General features: G+C 40.7%; 1 protein-coding gene across 4 annotated transcripts in view; it reads right to left on the reverse strand.

Annotated features, from left to right (window-relative positions):
- LOC139963911 (uncharacterized) overlaps nt 1-22938 on the reverse strand; it is an 88583-nt gene that overhangs the window by 35992 nt on the left and 29653 nt on the right. For 3 of the 4 annotated variants that reach the window (XM_071965128.1, XM_071965129.1, XM_071965133.1), the window contains exons 2-9: nt 15995-16354; nt 14642-14916; nt 11665-11880; nt 10287-10528; nt 8133-8226; nt 6988-7129; nt 5885-6083; nt 4096-4331 (exon numbers count right to left, since the gene is read on the reverse strand). In XM_071965128.1, coding sequence (XP_071821229.1) covers nt 4096-4331; nt 5885-6083; nt 6988-7129; nt 8133-8226; nt 10287-10528; nt 11665-11880; nt 14642-14916; nt 15995-16130 — 1540 coding nt within the window. In that variant the 5' untranslated portion in view covers nt 16131-16354. Of the gene's footprint in view, nt 1-4095; nt 4332-5884; nt 6084-6987; nt 7130-8132; nt 8227-10112; nt 10217-10286; nt 10529-11664; nt 11881-14641; nt 14917-15994; nt 16355-22938 lie in introns of those variants that run through there. The other variant, XM_071965130.1, reaches the window with a different exon arrangement.

Consider the following 22938-nt stretch of genomic DNA (forward strand, 5'->3'; position numbering starts at 1 on the left):
CACTACCTCAGGAAGTACACAATGTAACACATAAAAAATACAACCGTTCAATGTTCAAGCGGATGCGGTTTCATGATGTCATATTTAGACTTGACAAAGTCTTCGGTATTGTGTGTGAAGGGGACACATCAATACTGCAATATTGCGATGGAAGAAATGGAAAGAAGATTTTTTTCACCAAGAGAAGATTTTCACCAAATGGAAGAAGATTTTTTCTTAGAGGTTATTTCTATGTTAACGATGACAGTTTCGTTTGCTTCTCCTTTCATTAAGACAGTCCATCAACTGTTCCTTTCCACCAACTAAATATTCATACATGAAGCTGATACATAACTTCCAAACCTGTGGGATGCCCTATAACTACACAGATAAAATAACACACTTTGACACGGGCTGCTTATCTAGGTAATGGGACTTAAACAATTCCTGCTTATCTTGAGTCAATAAGCCAATCAAAACAGAGAATTCATAGAATTAAACATTTTTACAACAGACTGTAAGACACAATAACAGATCTACATTTTAGGTGTCGCATGTCAACAAACCTGGGTCAAATTAAATGACCTCCAAATGTAATCATTCCACAAACAGATTAGCTTTTTTTTTTCTAAGATTGGTGAGGATAAGAAAGTTAAAAGGAGACACAAAACCCCAACCATCATTATTTATCTACGTGATAGAGATAACTGTCATAAACAACTTCCACGAACAGGTAATTAAAAAAAACCTTTTCTATATCACAGATTTAATGATCCTCCCAACACAATACAGAAGACTTGATCAAGTCTAAATATGACATACAGTAACTGAGCCACATGTGCTTCAGCTATTGTTTTTTACACTTCTCTGTATTTATTACTACATTTTTTTTTCTGTAATGGAAGTGGCTTCTCGGAATGCTGAATCAAAATACTGACGCTCTTGACAAAGAAGGCAGCGTTTTCAGAGTCAACCTTGTCAACATTCGACCTTGAAATATGAAATATAATATGAAATAGTTTTCTTGAAAATAAGGAAAACTATAAAAGAGAAAGTATTTAAGACTTTTGGATCCTAGTGACACTGTGACATGACACATTTACATAATGACAGCTCTTAGACATCTTTTCTAAACTAGGATATCTCCCAAACAGAGCAAGATTTCCCCTTTAACTGTGTGTGTGGGGGAGTTGTTCTTCATAAAGATCTCTGTCACAGTTCTGTTCTCTGTCACGGTTGGGTTTGTGTTCTGCTTAAACACATACACACATTATGTAACAGACATAAAATACTTCCTGTCCTTTTGGTTTAACCACACTTGGGGGAGATATTTTGGTAAGACTAATGCAACAAGTTCTTACTTAAAACCATAAAACCAGGCTTCGCTGAATGAAATGAAAATTTTTTCGACCAAACCAGGAAACATCCCCAGTAATGTCTCCTTATTTCTTTTTTGCCCAATAGTGTCATAACACCACTGGTTCTTCTGAATATTGTCGAATGTCACAAAATATGGTTATTGCTCCCAAATTGACACTAAAAATCCGGCAAGTGACAACTGTGGAACAGTGGTGTGGGAAATGAAGAATGGGAGCAAAAATCTGGAGGATGTGTTGACAAAAATGATCAGATTTTGGGAACATGATATTTTTTCATCCATCCCATACTAAGTAGCCATCACCCGTGCAAGAATGAGGTTAAAAATTGAATGCTTCAAAATATTTGGACCACATATTAAAATGGGATGGTTTGATGCTCCTCTCTCTACCCCCCCCCCCCCCCGCCCCCAACCACACCCCCACTCCCTCTTACACCCAATCCCATACATAGGATGCCAGATGAGCCACAGCATGACTTCTTAACGCTTGGGTGAACACTGAGCTCAAATTTATGTAAACGATAAGAATGTTGAGTAGCACTCTATGCGATCATGTATCAATACACGCAGTTAAGGCAAAAAATATACAGCTTCAGTGAAAATTTGTTTTCTATTTCAGCGATTTTTTTCAAAATTTTTTGTTTTTAAAACAGCCTTCAAACAGAAGGGAACAGAACGAATTTGTTTACCAATTGCTAAGATACCAAGAAAACACAAGAGCAAGTTTGTTTAAGACACCATCTGTACACTGTAGGGGGTAAGAATTATGACACAGGTTAGTGTGAAATATTACTGTTATTGCCTGCATTGCAAACTGACAACCCTTATAATAGGTAAACACCACAGAAACCACAGAGAAAAACATCGGGAGTGGTCATTTCCAAGTTCAGAATCTTACACTAAACTATATACAATGTTTGTTTAATGATTTAGCAAAATTGTACAATTAAGGCCTAGCTAATGATCTTTCCATGGTGAACCAATGTTAGGCTGGATCCTTTGTTTATTAATAATTAACACTTTTTTATTCATTTATTCTTTTTAAATATGACTATGCACTGTATGTTCTATACCATGAGATTATACCAGGAACTAGCTTGTAATTGGGTTAGCATATTTGCTCATTCTATAATAATGAATCATGTGTTCTTCACTATGCAAGACTCTGAATAACTATGCAATGTTTGCACTAAAGAACCACACCACTATACCATGATACTGTGATCTAGCTTATTCTCTCTCATAAGCATGTCAGCTTATTGTTTACCTGATAATAATCATAATTAACCCTACATGATAATACTATTCATCAATCACTTTTATGTCTTCCTAGACGATAAAGTATACATAATTTACCCTTCATCAGCTAATCTTGGGGTCACAGAGAAACCACCTATATTTGAATGTCCACCCCCCCCCCATGTATACAAATCTTGCTTACTGCAGATGACGCTAATTTCCTCACACTGTTTCAGTTACTTTCTGCACAGGCTTTGTGATCCATATATAACTGTCAATCATCATTAACAGAGTTTATCTTTGCAATGTAATATTTCCTGGTACACAACGACACAAGCAAACCCCACAGAAAGTATTTTGATGGATCAATGCGTACACAGCATAATGTTAAACACAACATTTTAAAGTTGATGTACCTTGGGTTAGCCTTATTGAGGATTAAAACAAAAATTTCCTCACATGTATGCTTTTACCTTCCTCTATACAATTTCCCGAACAGCTTGATAACATTTTCTTGATAGCAGTTTGAAAATCTTGGGGTTCAGAAGGTTGTCATATTGGCGAAGCCGTCAAACCTCAGAGGTTTAAATCAACTTTAAAGGTCACTTAGCATATGTCCTAAAATATGCTAGGGATTCATATATAGTGGTCACCCATGCAAAAACTTCAACACCCATTTTTTTGCATCACTTTGTTAGCATTCTTCCTCACTACAACATTTCATTGTTTAGTTGGTCACCTTATAATGTCTAGAATAATAACAAAAATAATAATTATAATAATAATCAGCTGTTATCTTTACGATGCTTAAGCGACAGGTGGGAGAAACCCGCAAGGGCTAATGGATTACAACTTACACATGGGGTGGCTTCCAATTCAACATTTTATTTCAAATTTGGAATATTTTCAATTTCAGATGGGAAAACCATAGATTGCTCTTGGATGAAAAACCCACCATACTATGACCGGGTCAGGTTTTGAACCCGGAACCTCCCGATTGCTAAGATTCCAAATGCCACCGCCTTTATCCACTGGGCCATAGCACCAGTTATCGTAATGAGCTTGATAGGTCAGAATCTCCAGTCAAATACTTTCAGAAACTTTAGCATGCAATAATATGGGAACGACGTTGATGATTTTTTGTTTTCTTATATCAAATGTAACACACTCCTCTGAGATTGATTCTGTAGTCCCTTAAAGCTCTACTTTGCAACGGAGAGGTATTTTATTGTCGTCGCTGTGACCAAATCACACAATATACACACACACGGATACCCCTCAGTCTAACTAAGCTTTGTAAGATAGTATACCCATTCAGCTACTATTAATTAGCAAAAAAGTTAAAATATTTTAACTCAATTCAGAAAACAATTTCATTAATATAAAATAATATAAAATGTGTTTGTTTGCACATCTACCTGAACAGCAGCATATCTTCCTGGTGTCTGGTGTAATGAACTTCACCAGCTGACCCAGTTTTCATTTAAGTACATTCTTACCTTTGTTATATTCTTCTGTACACAAGCAGGTATAGTCCCTGATTCCATCCTGACATGTAGCACCGTTCAGGCAAGGGTCTGGATCACAATTGTCGATGTTCAGACAGCTTAGAGGCGACACCCTCTCCAACGCAAACCCATCCGCGCAGGTACATTGGAAATTGCACGACTGCGAGGGCGCTGCACACAGAGGTTCACAGACTTCGGATGGCTGACACCCACTATGGGAGACATTCCTGTTGAGGGTAAAACAAAAACAAACGGGAAAAATTTCAAGTGAGTTCTTCTCAGAATAAAACGCATCATGGAACATATAAAACAGACAAGATATACCTTACATAAAGCCATACAACTCCCAAAAGTGAGTTTGCAAAAAAAATTCTGAGAGATTTTGCCAGACTTTAAAATATATCTTTAAGGTTTTGGAGCACTTGGACAGTGATCGATGTAAGTTATTATTTTTTTTAATTTAGTCCATATTCCAAATCCACAGTCCTAGTTAACTTTGAATGCATTCTGAGGATTGGAAACTGGACAGGGGGTGGGGGAGGATCATGGCTCATTCCTCATGGAAGATTCTGGGCCCTGGACCTGAAAGTTTGCGGACTGCTGATATTGAGAATAAGAATACCAGAAACCAAGCCAGACTGAAATTGGATTTTTTAATGATACTGAATAACAAAGTCTGGAAGGACCACATGCATAAGTCTAAGAAATCTCCATAGTTATTCTCAAACCTCTGTCTGATTCTGAAATTTGGTGAGCAGAGAGAGTACAATAGTTGTGTGTAGACAGGTAGAACAAGAAAGCTCCACCCATAGAATAATATTCTGCTTTCAAGAATAATTGATGATGAAGATTTTAATTTTTTCCCGTTCCCTTACGGAGAAATGAATTCTGTGATACAAAGCAATATTTAATATTTAAATGAATTTACAATGTCACAAGTTGACCATCGAATCCTCCTTTGTGTTTCATATGCAATATTCAACTTGACAATTGTCTTCCATAACGTACCCTAGGTGTGCAATCCTCTCAAGCGATAGAAAAGGGAATAATTTTGTTTTTGTTTTCTAAATGTAGTGACTGATCGCTCATATTTAAAAAAGTATGATGCTTGGCTAGCCTAATCAAACGATCAATGGACTTCAGGGAATCGAAATAAAAAAAAAACACACAAGATTTGCCCGTACTTATCAAGCAACATCCAATTTTGAACATTCATTCTGTATTTCATGAACAGAAATTTTGCACAACAAAAAGCATTGAAAACATAAAAGAACTGTTGGTCAAGAAGTAGTAGAATGTAATGTTTTTAATTTTTCTCATCACTCTTTCCGCTCATCTCACCTCTAATTTTATTGTATCTAATTTTGCTCTACTCATTGGTTACATCATCTAACTTTAAATGTCTGTCCATTTGTGTCTCTTAATGTGTTCTTAATTATTTTGTTTCAGTTAGCCACTGAAGAAAGATCTTGCTAGGATCGAACCGTCAGTAACTTTTACATATTTACCTACACAGGCTTTTTGCAGTATATAAGCAGTTTGATAACAATTTTTTTTCTCTCTCTTTGGTTTTCATTTTTGACAGGTTGACAGGCCACTAAAAGATTCAGGAAGTCGGCTGTTGTCTGTAACATTATCACAAAAGCAAAGATTAGTCCTGTTTGTAATGTTAAGCATCATTGAACATCATTGAAAACCAGGGATCGATCTCCGAGTTCTATTTAGAACATAAACGGTAGACAGACAAAGCTTGTCTTTGCCGAGACCGGTTTATCCCTACCTTTCATCCTTGATCTGATTGTCAAAGTTAATGGCCTGAGGAGGTTCCGGCGAGATGCTGTAACTGATAAACCGGAGATCTTCGTAGCAACCTCTGAGGGACCGACGAGAGGCGGTCGGGATGGAGGATGGAAGCCGCTCGGGGTCGTTGATACCGCCTATAAATAGCTCGAGGGCGTTCAGTGAGAGTGCAGCTCCAGCTGGAAGAGGAGAAGAAGAAAATATGACTTAGAAATGCAATTTTTTTTTAACCCGGGATGCACGCACCCCTTTGAGTGAGGACTCCAGGAGGTGCAAATCCTATAGGAATAAACAAGTAATGCAAGTGGTAAAGTGGGGGGGGGGGGTCGTTTTGATCAATTCATAAGAGGTGTGAGTAGTGGGGAAAAGGTTAAGACACACTGATGGAGAATAAGTACCCATATTACCACAACATGGATACATAACGTTCACTGGATTGGGCAGAAAATATGAAATGCAAATGATGTTAAATGAATATGTAACAGCAGATAATCAGAATGACTTACTTACACATGACATCTATCTAACAACACAGTTGGTTTTGCATTTGAGTCACAACGCCCCCCCCCGACCACAACTCCACTCCCCCATGGCACAATGTTATTTTGTAGCATCAGTGTGCCAACAGACATTTATAACATTTATAACAAACAGGTCTGCTAAATTTGAATGCAAACATCAAATGCTTAGCTTAACAGTGGGCCCTATATTATAACTGCACAAAAGAATGTATCCAGGCCTATCCTCATTTACATAAAAGAATTGGGGTAGAAGGGTACCATTCTCATTTTAGCCCCCGCCCCCCCCAAAAAAAAATAGCACTTATATTCCAAGAGTGAATCAGAGCTGGAGGTTTTCATTAGAATTAAACTAATGAGATGCAACTATCTGCTTTGAATACATGATAACTGTCAATCTCTATTTTGCGTATTCAAGCCTAATTATGAATGTGAATATAGCTCTTTGTGCAACTTTTTTTCATGTTGGCTCAAAAGGTTTTCTTCCACTGAACAAGATGATCCTTCTTCAAGAAATCTCACAAATAATAATTCACTTGATTATCTTTCCCGTATTTATACTTACGATAGACAACTTTGGCGAGTTCGAGGCCAGTTTCATCTTGTAATATCGCTGTACGGCCTTCACGGCTTACTCTGACATACTGCCAGTTACCATCACTAAAGTCTGACGAAGTCGTCGAGGCAAAGACTCCAGCCCCACTGTCCTGAAATCGGCAACATCATGAAAAAACTTGATTATTGATGGCAATTCGCAGGCTCTATTAAACTTTCAAAAATTAGTATGTTAACAACTTAAGAAAGCCAAATTTTAGAACATCTTTTAAAGAGAACATGTTACATTTGTGAGCAATTTATGAGCAAACAAGCATTTATTATTTTCACCTCTTCCAAAGGCTTTACGATAGTTTACACCATCAGCAAAACCATGCAAAATACAGAAAAATAATGGAATACTGTGAAAATAATTTATACCCTCCAGAGCCTATCGTATAACCGTATTGGTCATTACCTACACTTTGTTTTCTCTTCTGGCCTGCTATGTTATGTTGGGTTCCATGTATCGCATTCAACACTGATATTAAAGTAGATACTCCGGCCGGCTATGATGGCTAGCCTATTATTGAACCAGTGGCCAGTTACTAAATCTCATATTTAATTTTAGGATTGTATGGACTTTTATTTTAGAATAATGCAAGTACTTCATATGGGTACTGTGTAATGGACCTGCTATCACGACTGTTGCCATTTCCTTGCTATAAGGATTTTATTGGTTATGGTGTGACTATCTTTAGTAGAGATAGTTTACCCCCCGTGGTCTAATGATTGGTTACATTCACATATAACCTTCAAAGATTTAAAGAGATACACAGAGCAGACCTAAATATTTGTATCTTTCTATATAATGACACAGCTCAGTTAGGACAGCCTGTACACACTCACTTAAAAAAAAAATACGTGTTACAAAATTAGTTTTCAAACATCAAAGAATTGCACAGGATGCACACAGAAATTGCCAACCTCCCCCTTTTTCTTCATCTTTTGTTCTTTTCATTTAGTGGCCCTGTATTGACCACCCCCCCCCCCCCCGGCAAGCACATAGGATGTGTTGGCATGTCAGACTGATACTCCTGATTACACCAATCCAAATGTACTTTGACTGTTTAATACAAAGAATGGAATCAAGCAGTTAAAATAGTGTTTTTTTACCCTTGTGTTCAGGCCGAGCACCAAGCTACCTTCGTTCATGTACAGCAGGAGATAAGCAGGATCACCCAGGTAGAAGACTAGCCCGCTGGATGCCCTGAAGAATGGAGGAAATTACAACCAAATGAGTACAGAGTGACAAATATGATATTAACAATACTCAATTGTCAGAACTAGATGTCTTAACCACGTTTTAAGCGACATAGTTTATATTTTATTCATATCTCATTGTATAGGTCCAACAATGCAGTTGGGACAACTTTCTAATGCCAGTCTACCACTCCATAGGGCAGTTGCATGTCACACATCAAAACACTTGTGACAGCAGGAAGAGCAGGAACAGTTCCATGACAGGAATAGTACAGTGACATCAGGAACAGTTCTAAATCTTTACATAATGGAAACAGAATGTTCATACTGCTCCTACAAGTGAGTAGCACTTTGAAGCCAGAGGTGGAGGAGCCATGGGGTACAGGAGAGGTACATGTGCCCTTTTGTTGAAAAACATTCAAATACTGAAATTTGTGGTATGGGGATGAACGAAAGGATCCATTTTGCTGCAAAGTTTTTAGTTAACTTTGTGGTTTGCCCTTCCCCCACCCAAACCCCCACCCCCCTGGCCAAATCCAAGTCATATGACTCACTGCCCATCAATGTTTGTTCCTATCCAGATTGAACCTACATCCACCGCCCACTTCAAGCGTGACATGATACTTACTGTAGATTAGAAATTGTCCTAACTATGATAATCTCAATGTGCTTTTTATCTCTTCCATATATACCAAATACAGTCAGCCTACCCTCACAAACAAAGCAAGAGATACTATTACTGGGACCACAGCTTCAACATACCTTTACGGTATTAAATTTCACAAAAGATCGTTGGTTCCAATCCCATTCTAGTCATAGATTATTCTTTTCCCAGTATTAAATTTCATAGATTGACAAACTGAGTAGATAACACATGCATGCTACCTCAATTTGCATACAAATTGATTCCAGCAGATTATAAAACAGGTCTTCCTTTTTTTCTCTTTCCTTTTGTGAAAGCAAAATATTCTGTCAACAATTTACTTAATTTCAAAGCATTTTGTAAATTCTTTGCCACCATTATATATCTTAACTATGACTTCACCAACCAAAAGTTAGGATAAATAGCATACCTTGGCAATCACTATTGTAGAAGAAACATTCCCTGCAATAATAACAGTTGCAGCGAAGAATGGATCCAACAATCTGAAAAGTGTTTTGTCATTTCAACACTTTACAGAAAACTGAAATTAAACATGTGCCAGGGATGTCAGGATGACAAATCTTAGTTAATTCTATGTAATAAATTATAGAGGCAACTGTAACCAATCATGTATGGTAACTGTAAAGTGGGGGCGGGGGGAGGGGGGGTGAGGAGTGGGGAGGTGGAGCCTGTGTCAGTTTATCAGGCTTTAGACATGGTTGAGCTAGAGTGCTTTTACTGTGGAGACAGGTAAGCGAGTATTAAAGCAAAATATCTCGTAATCGATTGATATATATACCATGACATCCACCGTGACGTCAGGATTTTACACAAGGCCGGAAGAGGCAAGGAAGGATTGATAGCACAAAATACTGCTTTTAAATGATGGTAATAAATAACTGACTGATTCTGGTCAAACAAGTGATGAATACATTGACCCATATTGTCATCGGTTTCAGTGTTGTTTTCTTGTAAGCTGTTCAGATAATTGTGATACAAGAGAATAAAGTACAGAGGGAAGTAACTTTCCTACTGATTAAAAACTTCTACTAAACCGAACCAAGAATTGAGCTCGTCTTTATTACCTTGACTGATCACACACACTATTTATAGAATCAGCTTTGAATGATTGAAACAAGTTGAGATTAGCCTTTTGTGATGCTGATTTTTGTCAGACGTAACATCCTCCTAAATGAACATTTAATTTACCTATAGTTACTAATTAAAATATGAAGTGGATGTCATAATACCTGGTCCTGAACTTGATACTAATGATGGACCTATTATCAGGAATGAAGGTATGGTCCACACTGAAAAAGGCATCGCTTGATTGTATGGTGATTTTTGTCAGACTTTACATCGTCCTCAATGAATATTAATTTAGTATAGTTACTAATTACGATATGAAGTGGATGTCATAATACCTGGTCCTGAACTTGATACTAATGATGGACCTAGTACCAGGAGTGAAGGTATGGTCCACACTGAAAAAGGCATCGCTTGATTGGACGGTGATGACCGTGGGCGGGGCACAGAAATCGGACGGACACCCATCTCTGACGTCACCTCCTAGCTCTGAGGCACCGCCGATGTCCAGGGTTGTCACACCAGTGCGGATGTAATCAATGCACGTTACCAGGTAACCGTTCAGTCTATCTGTAGCAAGCTGTGGAAGTATAGATGTAAACAAAAAATGATTCTTCTTTGTGATTCTTGATGCATCATATTTTAGTTCTTCAGCTGGTTTCAATATGAGTTTTATGTCATTCAATATTTTGAACAAAATCAGTATACTCTGACAATGAAAAAAAAAAATTTAGTGGATGATGTTGGATGAGTTTGGGAGGAGACAGGTAAGCGAGAGCGCTATCAAATCGGTCCTTTCTAGTTCTGCAAAAACTTGACAAGCTGCAGTCTCTGAAATCACTGCGAATACCTTTCAGGAATTTCTGGCAGACACTTCTGGGCAAAGTACCTGCACAAGTACCTGGACATTCCCCAATTCATACATAGTGTGACATATTAGAACTAAAACTATCATTTTTAAACCCTCATAACTAGCCCATTGTGGCAATGTATTGTTGCCCACAGTTGGTATGGCAACTTCACAAACGTCCGGTCATCAACCAATCAGAAAGCTTTCTTGAGGTATTTTCAATCACTTCCGCTAACCTGAGTTTAGGCTTTGAGAGTGATTTGAGAGAAAAATTGTATCCAAGTTCCTGAAATGCAATATACTGGACTTATACCAGTGATTCCTCCAACAATATGTGAAAACGGGATCTTTTTTAAACATATTCTCAAAACTAGCACATAGATTGAGATGTTATAGCGCTGCACAAAATCTTTGGAGTCTATAAATGGGACAGATCACGCGCATTAGGAACCAGAGCCATATCTACGGCACTGTTAGGACCGATATGATAGCGCCTTCTGCAGAAACGCTGAAGATCCGTATTGATGAGTCAGCCCCTCTGTGCAGAGCTTACTATATACGTTGACTGATTGTTTATAAATTCTAGATAATAAATCCACCAAACATGTTCTTTTATCTTGATATGAACAACTGTGGATGATATTGAACACCATAAGTGCTTGACAGATTTGAAATGCATTTGTAAAAATATGTATATTTGATGCCATACAAGCATTAAGTTTTGCTAAAATTTTGCATTGCATCTGAAATACTGAAAATATGGTATGTGTGGTAGACTAAGAAGCCCAGCCACTTCATTTGATGAGTCCGAGATGTACAGGTTATAGTATCTGTTTACGGTCCAAACGTATCAAAATCAAACATACCCTCAAATCATAGACATCCTGATATCCACCGATAAATAAATCTCCATTTAGTTTGGTCAGGTCCAAAGCGCCCGAGGACTGTGGTGTCAGGTACTCCACGGGTACGGCTTGGTCGTCTAATGTTGCAAATGTGGTCCCTCTGATGGTACTTCCTAGGTTAAATAGAACCACTTTATGTGTGGTGTTGGTGGTGAGTGTCTGGTTGCCTACAAAAACCTGCAAGGGAATACAAAAAAAAATAGTGTACAATAAAACAGTTAGATGAAAATGATACTCAATCTCCTTCCCAGGGACAAGGATTTCACGGTTTCCAGATCTGTAAAGAACCACAAATACCTTTCTAAAGAGCGTAACATATTTTCTTCATATAAGATTGTTGATATTCGGGGATACTCATTTGGAATATGATCAATATAGGACTTGCTATACTGCCCATACACATTAAGTTCTACAATATTTAGCCATATTGTACGTGATAGTTTCACATAGTGTGTTAACTAATAAATTATGGATCAAGCCAAATATTATGAATGAATTAACACTGTGTCGAAGAATGACATATTATGTTCAATTCTCAGAATTTGGTTTTCAATTCTCATGGTGCCCATGTTTCTGACTCAAGTGAAACCATGCATACCAGCTTAGTTCCAGCACACAGCATAGCACGGAACCTCACTTTTCTCATATTTGGAAGATCTCAAAATCTGTCGTTACTTGGGAAGAGTGGGAAATTAAATCTATTTTGTGAAAATGTAGGCCTACTTCAAAAAGGTCAAGCTTAGTTTCAGGCATGGTGATTGATATCAAGATGCAGTCAATTTAAATTAAAACTGTTCTTTGAAGTTCTGCACTTTCCCTACTATCCCAACATCATATCCCTCCCTCCCTCCCCCGACCCCCCCCCCCCCGTTCCCACCTCCTTGTATATGCTAGATGAGTCCCCTAGTCACCTGAACTAAACCTTTACTTCAACACCTGCTTCAGTTTCTTCTAAATATCTTCACTGAGTCCTTTATAAATACACTAGTCTAACTTTACCATCCTGTATGCAAATGAACACAATTTGGACTGCCAACATACATGCAGACACCTTAATATTGAAAACACCCGTCCAGAAGGTTATATCTTGATTTGAGGCTATAGAGACATGCACACTTTCTTTCTATTACTATTGTATGCCTGAATACTACTGCCCCTCCAAAGGCTGCCATTTCTCTACCACGCACTCTTCTCTCCCAAAAACAAACTTTCCCACAACCGAGGCTTACCCTGCAAACTTCTCCCCTCCACAGAGGACTATACATCACAGGTAAACAAACCTGATGCTTTGAACTTGTAGGTCAAGGACATTTAAACAAAGACTCTACAAGTGTTTTGGGGAAAACTTCATAAATTATTGTGGGTGAAAAAAAAAATAAAGACTTGACCTTTGTGACCCCAGTAACTAGTCATCTTTGGGAGATTGAACCATTTTCAGCAGAGGGGGAGAGGGACCTCCTAACCACATGTAAATAAACTGCTTGAAGACTTGTTTACATTGGCAACATTTCATGACTCAATTCTAACATCTTATGATGGCTTGTTTCATGGCTTGTATTTATTGCTATAGGTTTGACATATTTATTTTCCCATTTAGGAGAACTTGCAGAAGTCAAGATCATTATGTTGTAATAAAACGAGGGGAAAACTTAGCACTGCTTGGCAAAGTGATCCCCTACAAAATATAAAGTAAATTTAGAAAGCTCTCCCTCCAAAGCTAAAACAACAGAGCTTACTTTTGTTTGTCTGTTGATTCTAATGTCAGGTTTTAACGAGGTTAGGTCAATCTTGTGATGGAAACATTTGAAAGGATAAATGTGTGAGTGTGTGTAATTCGTGACAGGAAAAGGTAGGTAAAAGTTCACACACACTGCAAATCTTGAAAAGCCCAAGGCCATCAAGCATGGCACAGTTCACAGACTGAGGGTTTCAAGATGACCACAAATTGCCATACAAAACAGGACGAAACTAGGAGCTTTCCACATTGATTCATTTTTGGTGTGTGTTTCTAATAAACAATGTTATTTTAATAAATGCAAATATCAACATCGTTCATATCGCGATTTGGACAAACTTTGTGGTTTGAGGTAGTACTGTAGCATACATGTAGTCATCAAGTGACTTTGGTGTAGGATGCGGGTCTAGTTTTAATCTTACTTAGTTTTATCAACCACTTTATTTTCTTCACTGTTTTCTTGCTCCATATCTGATTTGATCTCAAACTGTTTCATTCTTCTTTCCTGTTTATGGAAACTTACTTTAGTAGATACAGTTACTAACAAGACCTGTCTGTACTATAATGAGTCAATCTTCTAGTTTTTTTAGTAAACAAGAGCGTGAACATCTCCATGACTGCATGTGTATAGTCTGCCTTTCATTAAATTCTCTCTAAGGGGTAGAAGGATAGGTCACACAGCAGGGGTACCCTCACCTACATAACATCAATCATTAGTTTAACAGTATACATATGGGATAGTTTTCTATATAGGAACAAGACTTTGCAATTCAATCTCATAAAAACATCTCAATTTTTTTTTATATACTATGTAGACTGTACAGTCTATACACAGAAAGCTACAGAGACCGAAGAAATTCAAACACACTCTCCAATTTCCTACAACCATGGGGCTTTAGCTTGCTTCAATAAATGGAGTAGTGTGTGGGTAAGGGGGGGGGGGGGGGGTGGGGGGATGAGTTGGATGGTAAGTGGTGATAGATGGGAGGGTGATGGTGTCACTGATGATGGGGCAAAAGGGGGGGTGAGAAGAGATGAGGGGTGTAGAGAAATCCACTTTTAGGAAGAAACCAACAGAGTGATTTGACTGGCAGTGGGTTTGTCCGTATGTCACTTACTCAGTGTGTGTTTACACATTCATCCTGCCAAGCTGCAAATGAGGTCTTATAAACAATATCTGAGACATATCGCTGTGACTCTCACCTCAATCAAAGCCCCAGCGGTCACCCGCCACTCAATGTATATTCTCCCTGAGTTCACGCCCAGCGCAAAAAAAAGGCCCTGCTCTTCTGGACTGCTGTCACCCGATTGGTAGATGAGCATCCCGTGGTCCGAGCAGAAACGAAACTGGAATTCTAAGACGTTTTCGGCTCCCCGCAATAAATTGCTTCCACTGTTGGCAGGTGGTGGAAATTTGATGTAGGAATTAATGTCCACAAACTTATTCAACGATTGGCATTCGACCGGTGTGAGAAAGGCTGAAAGAGAGAAAACGGGGCATTGTAATCATGCAGTTTGACAAGGATAGCAGATCAAATTGAAGCACTTTTGGTCACCAACAGATTGTGAATTTTAAAGTGACAAGCATCTTCTGGATACACAGTGGGGGTATATTGGTGACCTGGTATGACCTTTGATCCCAACCCAAAACAATTGCAACCCAGAACTCAATATGGTGCATCTATATAAGAAGTTTGAAGTCCAACCAACTTAGGAATATTGAGTTATCGTTTTTACAAGCCAAAGCGTTACACACACACGCAGCTGTGTTTTACATTCAGACCGAAGACCCTATTGTTTTTTCCATTGTTTAAATCCACATACCCTAACCTTAACAATACCCCTTAAAAATAGAATTCTTGCAAGGATGTGGTAATTATTTAAAATTCACATCCGTGGACCTGGAATTCTTTGTTCAAGTCCTCAGTCAGAATACAAAACAAGTGCACACGCACACACTTTTGTTTCAGCCTCATTCATGATTACTTCTCAAGAGAGAAACAGATCTTGCTTAGGGCCTTTGATAAAACGGGATAACCCTGTTCAATCCCAACGAGGCAATAATTCGTCAGACTCGATAGGAAATTTAAATCCTTAAATACAGGAAGGTTTCTAAGACTGCAACAAACTTTACTTTCTAATAAACGCCTAGAGTTCCCATACATTAAGTACATGCAAAGTAGTCCTTTTAATAATAAAGGACATAGCTTCTACGACTATACAACTAAAGTCCTTGTGTAAGGAACTATACAGTTCCTAGGACTAAAGCAACTCTCTAGTCCTTTAGAGCTAGGTTATAGTTGCTATGACTACAGAAAGTGCACTCCTTCTATTTTTGTCAGTGTGCAACTATGACATCACACCTGTTTGCTTCAAGTTCACTTTTGGTAGAATATCAGATAACTTCAACGGTCAATATCTCAAAAACGGTACATAGGATTTGAATGCAAGTTTCACCAGAATGCTTAGATTGTGTTCCTCTGTAACATAGCAAAACATTATGTTGACCTGGACTAGTTGTTTAATCTAAGACTAAAAACTTGAAATTTCACTTACCAAGTATAAATGAAAGACTATATATCCAAACAGGGCAATTTCCTAAAAAGTTTATGATTCTTCGTACGACGGCCTTTGACCTCTGGTTACCAGCACCAGGGGTCATCAACCCATTGTCTCTCTTTCCTCTCATCATAATGTTCTTGTTTTTCTCCAATGTTCATTTGGATGTGACAGGGTTCTCTGAGGACTTCCACTGCGGTCCACTTCTTTCATCGTCCTACAAGAAATGGTACCTTCACATTTAATCATCCCCTTTCAAGCATGCATGCTAACATATCTCCATGCAGTGTGGGTCCTACATTCCCGTAGCACAAAATATATCCTCACAATGGTAAAATTAATTCACACGATTTGATTCTGTGGATGAAAAAAAAAGATAAATAGGAGTGCGAAATGGTTGCCACACCTACATTACTTTTAATACAGACCATACAGTAACAGATTTCTTTCTGCTCTTACTCCGCAATTCTTGGTACACATACATGTACACTCTGTAGAGCAGTGCTGATTGCCCACAGCTAGAACTTGGTAAACACTTCAGTATCAAAGATTTGGAAAAATTAAATTCCTTGGTTACAGTTCCGTACAAAAAACGATCAGGGAAAAACCGTACCAAAAACGCACGTTGGTGGCACTTTGGATGGTAGAATGAGAAGGATGGGCATTGACTGGGGGAGCCGGTCATAGAGGGCGCGCAGTGTGTAAAGGTTCCAAGTTCATTCTAGGCACAGTAGAAAGAAGTGCTAAGGTTGTGGGGAAACAGGTTAGCGAGGTCAATGTATTAACCGTCAGTTCAGGGTTCAAATGCACACATCCAACAAAACTTTGCTGGGGACGTTTCAACACCATCTAAAATTTTCCCTGGATATGGATGCTCTGATAATGTGAGAACAGTCAGAACACCATATAAGCATTTCTTGGTGTGCTAATACAGGCGCACAAGATATTAACGTGTCATTTACAAATAGCATTTGAGATTGAAACATACAGATGGGTTCTTTCTAGATCATGCTTACAGGTGATGCAAAAATGCAGCAAGTCAAAAGTTAGCTGTATCTTTACACATCAACCAATGAACATAGATCCCTTTAATACTGGGGTGAAGATGAGATGCCTTTTGCCACTTTGACATGAGAACATTAAAGTTCAAGCATAGTTATATGGAAAACAGCTTACTAAGTAAAATCACATAGTGACATAGTCAACAGGTGTGACAGCTTCTACAGAGGTACACAGTATGTATTCCCAAGAGTTCATATCATATCTCAGAAAGGGATACATACAAAGTTCAACATGTAAAAACTTGGTAAACTAACATACAGTGTTAGCAGTTCTCCATATATTACATACAGTATGTTATTCTCCTTTTCCATAGAACAAACTGTACAATTCCGAGCATTAAAACCTTTTGTACAAGGCTACTGTATTTAAAGTGAACTTTTTCAGGCACATTTGTGAACGGAGTGATGAAAATGGGAACTATTGTGCTGTACAGTATGCTAATTTGATGAACTCACACCAGGTCAACTATTCTAATACCCTCAATATAATGAACCAAATAACTATTCATAAAAATATTCAAGTGTTGAGTACATACTTTTCCAAATTCTTTAACCCTTTGTAGTAAGTCCATAACAGTGAACAGAGTGAATGCAGATAATAATGACCAGGACAAAATTTGTGTGGTCGTCCGATCCTCAGGGATGACTAAATTTCTGTTTGGACAGCCAAAATACCGCACCCCCTCCCCTCCTAAATAGGTAAATTGATAAATTGGTATCACCCTCTATCGCTTTGGAGATACTGAAATAATTAAACAGAAATAATTTTCACTGCCTATGATCCATAAGAACAGGAGTTTCACTGGCTCAAATCAGTGCTCTATGCACAAAACCCTACAAATCTCTCCTACTACAGTATACATATTGTTTAACTCTGTTTCACTTTGCTACAGTTCTCCAGACAACCAAGACAAATTCCTTAATAACTTGCCCTGATGACCATCTCAACTGTACAGGGAGGAGGGGGAAGGGGGGTGGGAGAGGCCATCCTGCTACCTATGAGAGTAGGACTTTATACAGTACATGAGATTGAATAATCCACAATTTGTATTTTTGATCGTATGTTACTATCAAAAGCTGTAACTTTCATCAGCTAGCAAGGAGAGGCAAGGAATAATTCTTTGTTCAAATTTTGTAAAGCATTTTCTAAGGCTCTGTAATTTTCTCTCATTTGATGAATATTCCAAAACTTACTGGTTTGGATATTTACGAGTGACGAGCTTACCTGTCTCCTCACAACCTTAGCACCTCATTCTACCGTGCCTATAAAGTCCTGGTAAAATAATAACACTGTGCGCCCTCTATGACCGAACCCCCCCCTCGGTCACTCCTCACTACTCATGAGACCACTCCTTAAAAGTGGCCTCACGGTCACCGAAATAGGGGTGGCCAGAATCCTCTGGCCACCCCCAAGGACTCCCGTCGACTAAACTTCTCAAAGGTGAGCCCTTAACAAAAGGCACTGATGCCTTCCTAGCAGGGAGAGTGTAATCCTCCCCGCCGCAGCGGGTAAGGGGGGGGACACTCTCCTGAGCCCTGCAGGCAAAACTACCCCTTTTTCCTAACAAGGAGCCTCATCCTGTAAAGGCCCAACACTTGCTAACCCTAAGACAACTTAGGTGAGTACGCATATGAAAAACACAGGGTGCAAAGTTACCCTCACCGATAGACCTGGCCGGTGACTCTTAGTAGTTGTTGGCTCTGTCTATCTGGTGTTGTGCTTGGAGTCGTGAGCCTAGTCGAACGACTGCTCCCCCGTCCGGCTGTGTCCCACCCCCTCGGGGGAGGGAGGCGGGAATGGAGACAGGTAAGCTCGTCACTCGTAAATATCCAAACCAGTAAGTTTTGGAATATTTACTTCGCTCCTCGCTTACCTGTCTCCTCACAACCTTAGCACCGAGTGGCACTGCCCGATGGTGGGAGGCCCGAGGGGTGGGACCAAGTACCAACCGGACCTCGCATCGCCGAGCTACCAAAAGCTGCCTCGGCGTGTAGAGTGTCAGGTAAGTAACAGGCGACGAACGTAGTTGGTGTTTTCCACGCTGCCACCTTGAGGATGTCCTGTATCGGGATACCGGTAGAGAGAGCTGTGGAAGCCGAGGCCCCACTGATGTTGTGATCTCTTGGCCGGGTATCCCCCCATCGTGAACGGGTGGATCATCTCTACTAGCCATCGGGATAGGGTATCCTTGGCGGCTGCTGTTTAAGGTGGTCGTGGCAGGATGAAAAGGGAGGTTGTTTGTCTCAACTTCTCTGTCCTGTTTAAGTACCACTTCAGTGCCCTGACTGGGCACCATCGCTTGTCCTCAGCCACTGATGAAAGGGTTTTGATTTCCGGAAAGAAAATGTCCCCGGGCAAGAAAGTCAAGGCCCGGTTCTTGGCAATAAGGGACGGGTCTGGAACCGTCCTCGCCCCATGGCCCTCGAATCTGATGTGGTTCTGTTTGGATGTTAGGGCTTGGAGGTAACTCCTTCACGCTGACGCTACCGCAATGACGAAGGGTGTTTTCTTTGTAAGAGCAGCCAGGGAAGCGTTCCCCGTTGATTCGTACAGCGGCCCTGCCAGGGCATGCAGCACTGCTGAGAGCCCCGCAGAGGGGGCTAACTGTCTGACTCGTGGACGGCGATTAGCCATGCCTTTGGTGAGCTGGTCAATGTCTGGGCTAATGCCCAGCGTGGAGCCGTCTGGAAAACCAGACGTCCCCGTCTGGGGCCTGCGTGTGGGACCTGCGGCCTGGGACCCGGGGTCTGGAGGGAGCCACTAGGATGAATTTACCCTTGGAGCTGCGAATCTTCCTCAGTATCTGGCTGATCATGCCAAAGGGGGGGAAGAATTTAAACCTCTGGTCCGTCTCAAGGCAGGGACCTGGCGCTATGTGGAAGGCTGCAGGTGGGACCGCCTGTTACAAAAGATGGGCAGCCCATTGTTGCCCTTTGTCGTAAGCAGGTCTATCAGAGGTATGCCGAACATGTGGAAAAACCTACCGCATATTCCTTGCGAAGGGTTCACTCGTCGGGGTCGAGTTGTCCCCTGGGCAGAGCATCGGCCCTCACACTCTCCTTTCTGGCTATATGGGAGACCCATAGGGCCGTGCCAGATTCTGCAGCTGTGGTGAGGGTCTCCCATGCCAGACGGCACAGTCCCTCTGCCCTGGTGCCACCCTGTCTATTGATGTAGCTACTGTACAGTATGCCACCACCATCGTGTTGTCTGAGAGGATGGTGATCAAAGTGCCCTGTACTTGGGCTTGGGAGGACTCCAGAGAGCCCCAACCCCACAGTCCTGAGAGCGAGGCGGAAGTACATGAAACCTGGTTATCTTTGCAAATAGGGTGTTGGGGCCGATCCTTTGCCCTGCTGACGCCACTGTGGTGCAGGAAAGTGGTTTCTCTGTATATGCTGCTAAAGAAGTCAAGGACAGTGGCCTGTATGATGACCTTGTTAGCACCTGCAATACAGCAGCACTCGCAGTACTGCTTGCAGTACCACAGTACCGCTGATGACCCCTTTAGTTATCAACCAGTTGCAATCAGAAAACCTCTGAAGAAAAGTACTGCCTTGATGATATAGACCTAAGCTGTACCCTGTAGGGAGGTTTCATGGAGGTTCTTTCCATGAAAAATAATATTAATAATAATATTGAGGGTTGAACTGCGCCGGCCTATCTATCGATAACGAAGCCAGAGGCGCTAGCAATATTACCCTTCTCAAAAATAACCTGTTAAACAGAGAGAAATCCCTCCTGGATGGAAAGATGCAATGGAGATAAAGTGCCTTGCCCAAGGAAACAACAGAATGATCTGGCCAGGACTAAAACCTGCAAGCCTTAGATCACCAGTACACTGCCTACACCGCTTGACCACAGTTCTCTCCAAAAATTGAGTACTGAATGGATAGTTTGCTTCATGAGAGTCTTAATCAATGCTACAGCTGCTATGTGGCTTTTACAACTACAGTATATGTATGTATTTGTGTATGTAATTTAGATCATCCTGCAAGTAGGAACTTGTGAAGAAGCCTCATTGGCTTATCAAAGCCGCAAGCTGACCAAAGTCAGTCTCGTACATTCATATTTAATGTCCATGACTATGAATTGTCAACAGCTCTGTAACTGGACAACATACATTACTCTTGGGGTGACTTGAACCGGGGACCTTTTGATTGGAAGGCACCGGGTTTAACCACTGAGCTAACTAAGCTACAGCCCTACTCACCAGGAACAAACTCCCAACGGGGGATGTGTAGGGTGGGTTTGTAGAAATTCCACCTCATAAATCCTGGCTGTTTAACGGAGTCCAGGGAGTTACTCAGCAAACACAAAGGCGTTACTAAATGTTTAGTCTTTTGCTATGATAGCGTTATTAGAGGTGTAAGAAATATGTTACCGAAACCCTTTAGGGGCTATTATTTCAAGACAATTTCCGTTAAGACCTTAATATAACATTAATATAACGTAATATCTCATAGACATCTTATGTCAACGTTTTATCAACACCACATTTAACGTAATAAACACGTATTGAATGTTATGATAACGTACCCGTTACTTCTCAAATCTCTTCCTGTCGAGATGTGTCCATTTCGTTGTGCAGTAAAGGTTTCCAGCTTCCTATTGAAACCACCTAGCGCCTAGGCTAGTCAAGACTAGGCCATCAGGTGCTACGAAATGCAACTCTACTTAAGATGTCGGAACATCGAACATTGCTCATGAAGCGCATGCTGTATGTTCGGAGCGTGTTAGCGCTTGTAACTTGCTGGGGTTGTATCCTACCCCTTTTTCAACTTACTAACGCGTTTGTCTTGGTAATTCACCAAAGAAATAGGAAGAAAGGCTTATTCCATATGATCGCTCACGTAGTCGATAGCTCGTTGCGGTAAAAGTTGAGCTTACACGTGTCAAGCCAGGTGGCTGCTTGGCCCCCCCTCCCAGTCTCTTAACAAATGTGCCACGTTGTACCTTTTTTTTTTTTTCTGGCAGTTTGCCAAGGATCTATGAGCGATATGTTTCCTGGCACTTTGCCAAGTCTCGAGAAAGTTCTCTTCCTAGCAGTTACGGAATACTGTACGTCATGAGAACCGATTTGAAACCCCTCAGTCTTACGCATTTTAACATGTTCTGGAAGTGGGTTCACCAGTGTTTTAAACGACAGTGTTTTTAAACACAAGTAAGATTTTAACCTAGGCAAATGGCGATGAATTATGATTAGAGAGGAGTATAATTAGCGAGGAGAATATGACCCCTGAGTGTCTGCAGGTACTCGATAAATAAACACACATTTGGGATGTGTAGTGGTAGCGGTGTTTTCCCGCAAATGATTCGAACCTGTCGTCGCCGCTCAAGCTGCTAGTTCCGGGGGGGGGGGGACACTCCCCCTATTCTGGGAAGCGGGAGTGACCGTCCTCTGTAACCCCGAAATCTAGGGGTCGACCTCGTCGTCTAGGCCGGACAGGTTGCCCGACGCTCTGCAAACCAGGTCGTGGGAACCTGGCTCGGGGCTGGTTCTCTTTTCGGATTGGGCGCTTGCCCCTGCTACCCCGTTCTGGGGGCCCGGCATTGGTAATCTCATCGGTTCCCGGCCTCAGGACCGGCCGCGGCTCCGGTTAGGGGGTCTGCGGGCCGGGCTTCTGCACCTGCTACCCCGTTCTGGGGGCCTAGCAGTTGTTAATCTCGTTGTAAATGTTGTTGTAGTTGTAAATGTTATTGTAAATGTCGCAGTTGTAAATGTTGTTACTCTCGTAGGCTCCCGACTTCGGGACCAGTTTTGGATCCCGTTTGGAGATCTGCGGACCGGGCTTCTGCCCCTGCGCCCCCGTTCTCGTCGGGCCCGGGCCCTACGGAGCCAATCTCTGAGGACCCAGCAGTCGATTGTATAGCTATGG

The sequence above is a fragment of the Apostichopus japonicus genome, chromosome 22, assembly GCF_037975245.1.
Source record: "Apostichopus japonicus isolate 1M-3 chromosome 22, ASM3797524v1, whole genome shotgun sequence".
NCBI lineage: Eukaryota > Metazoa > Echinodermata > Holothuroidea > Aspidochirotida > Stichopodidae > Apostichopus > Apostichopus japonicus.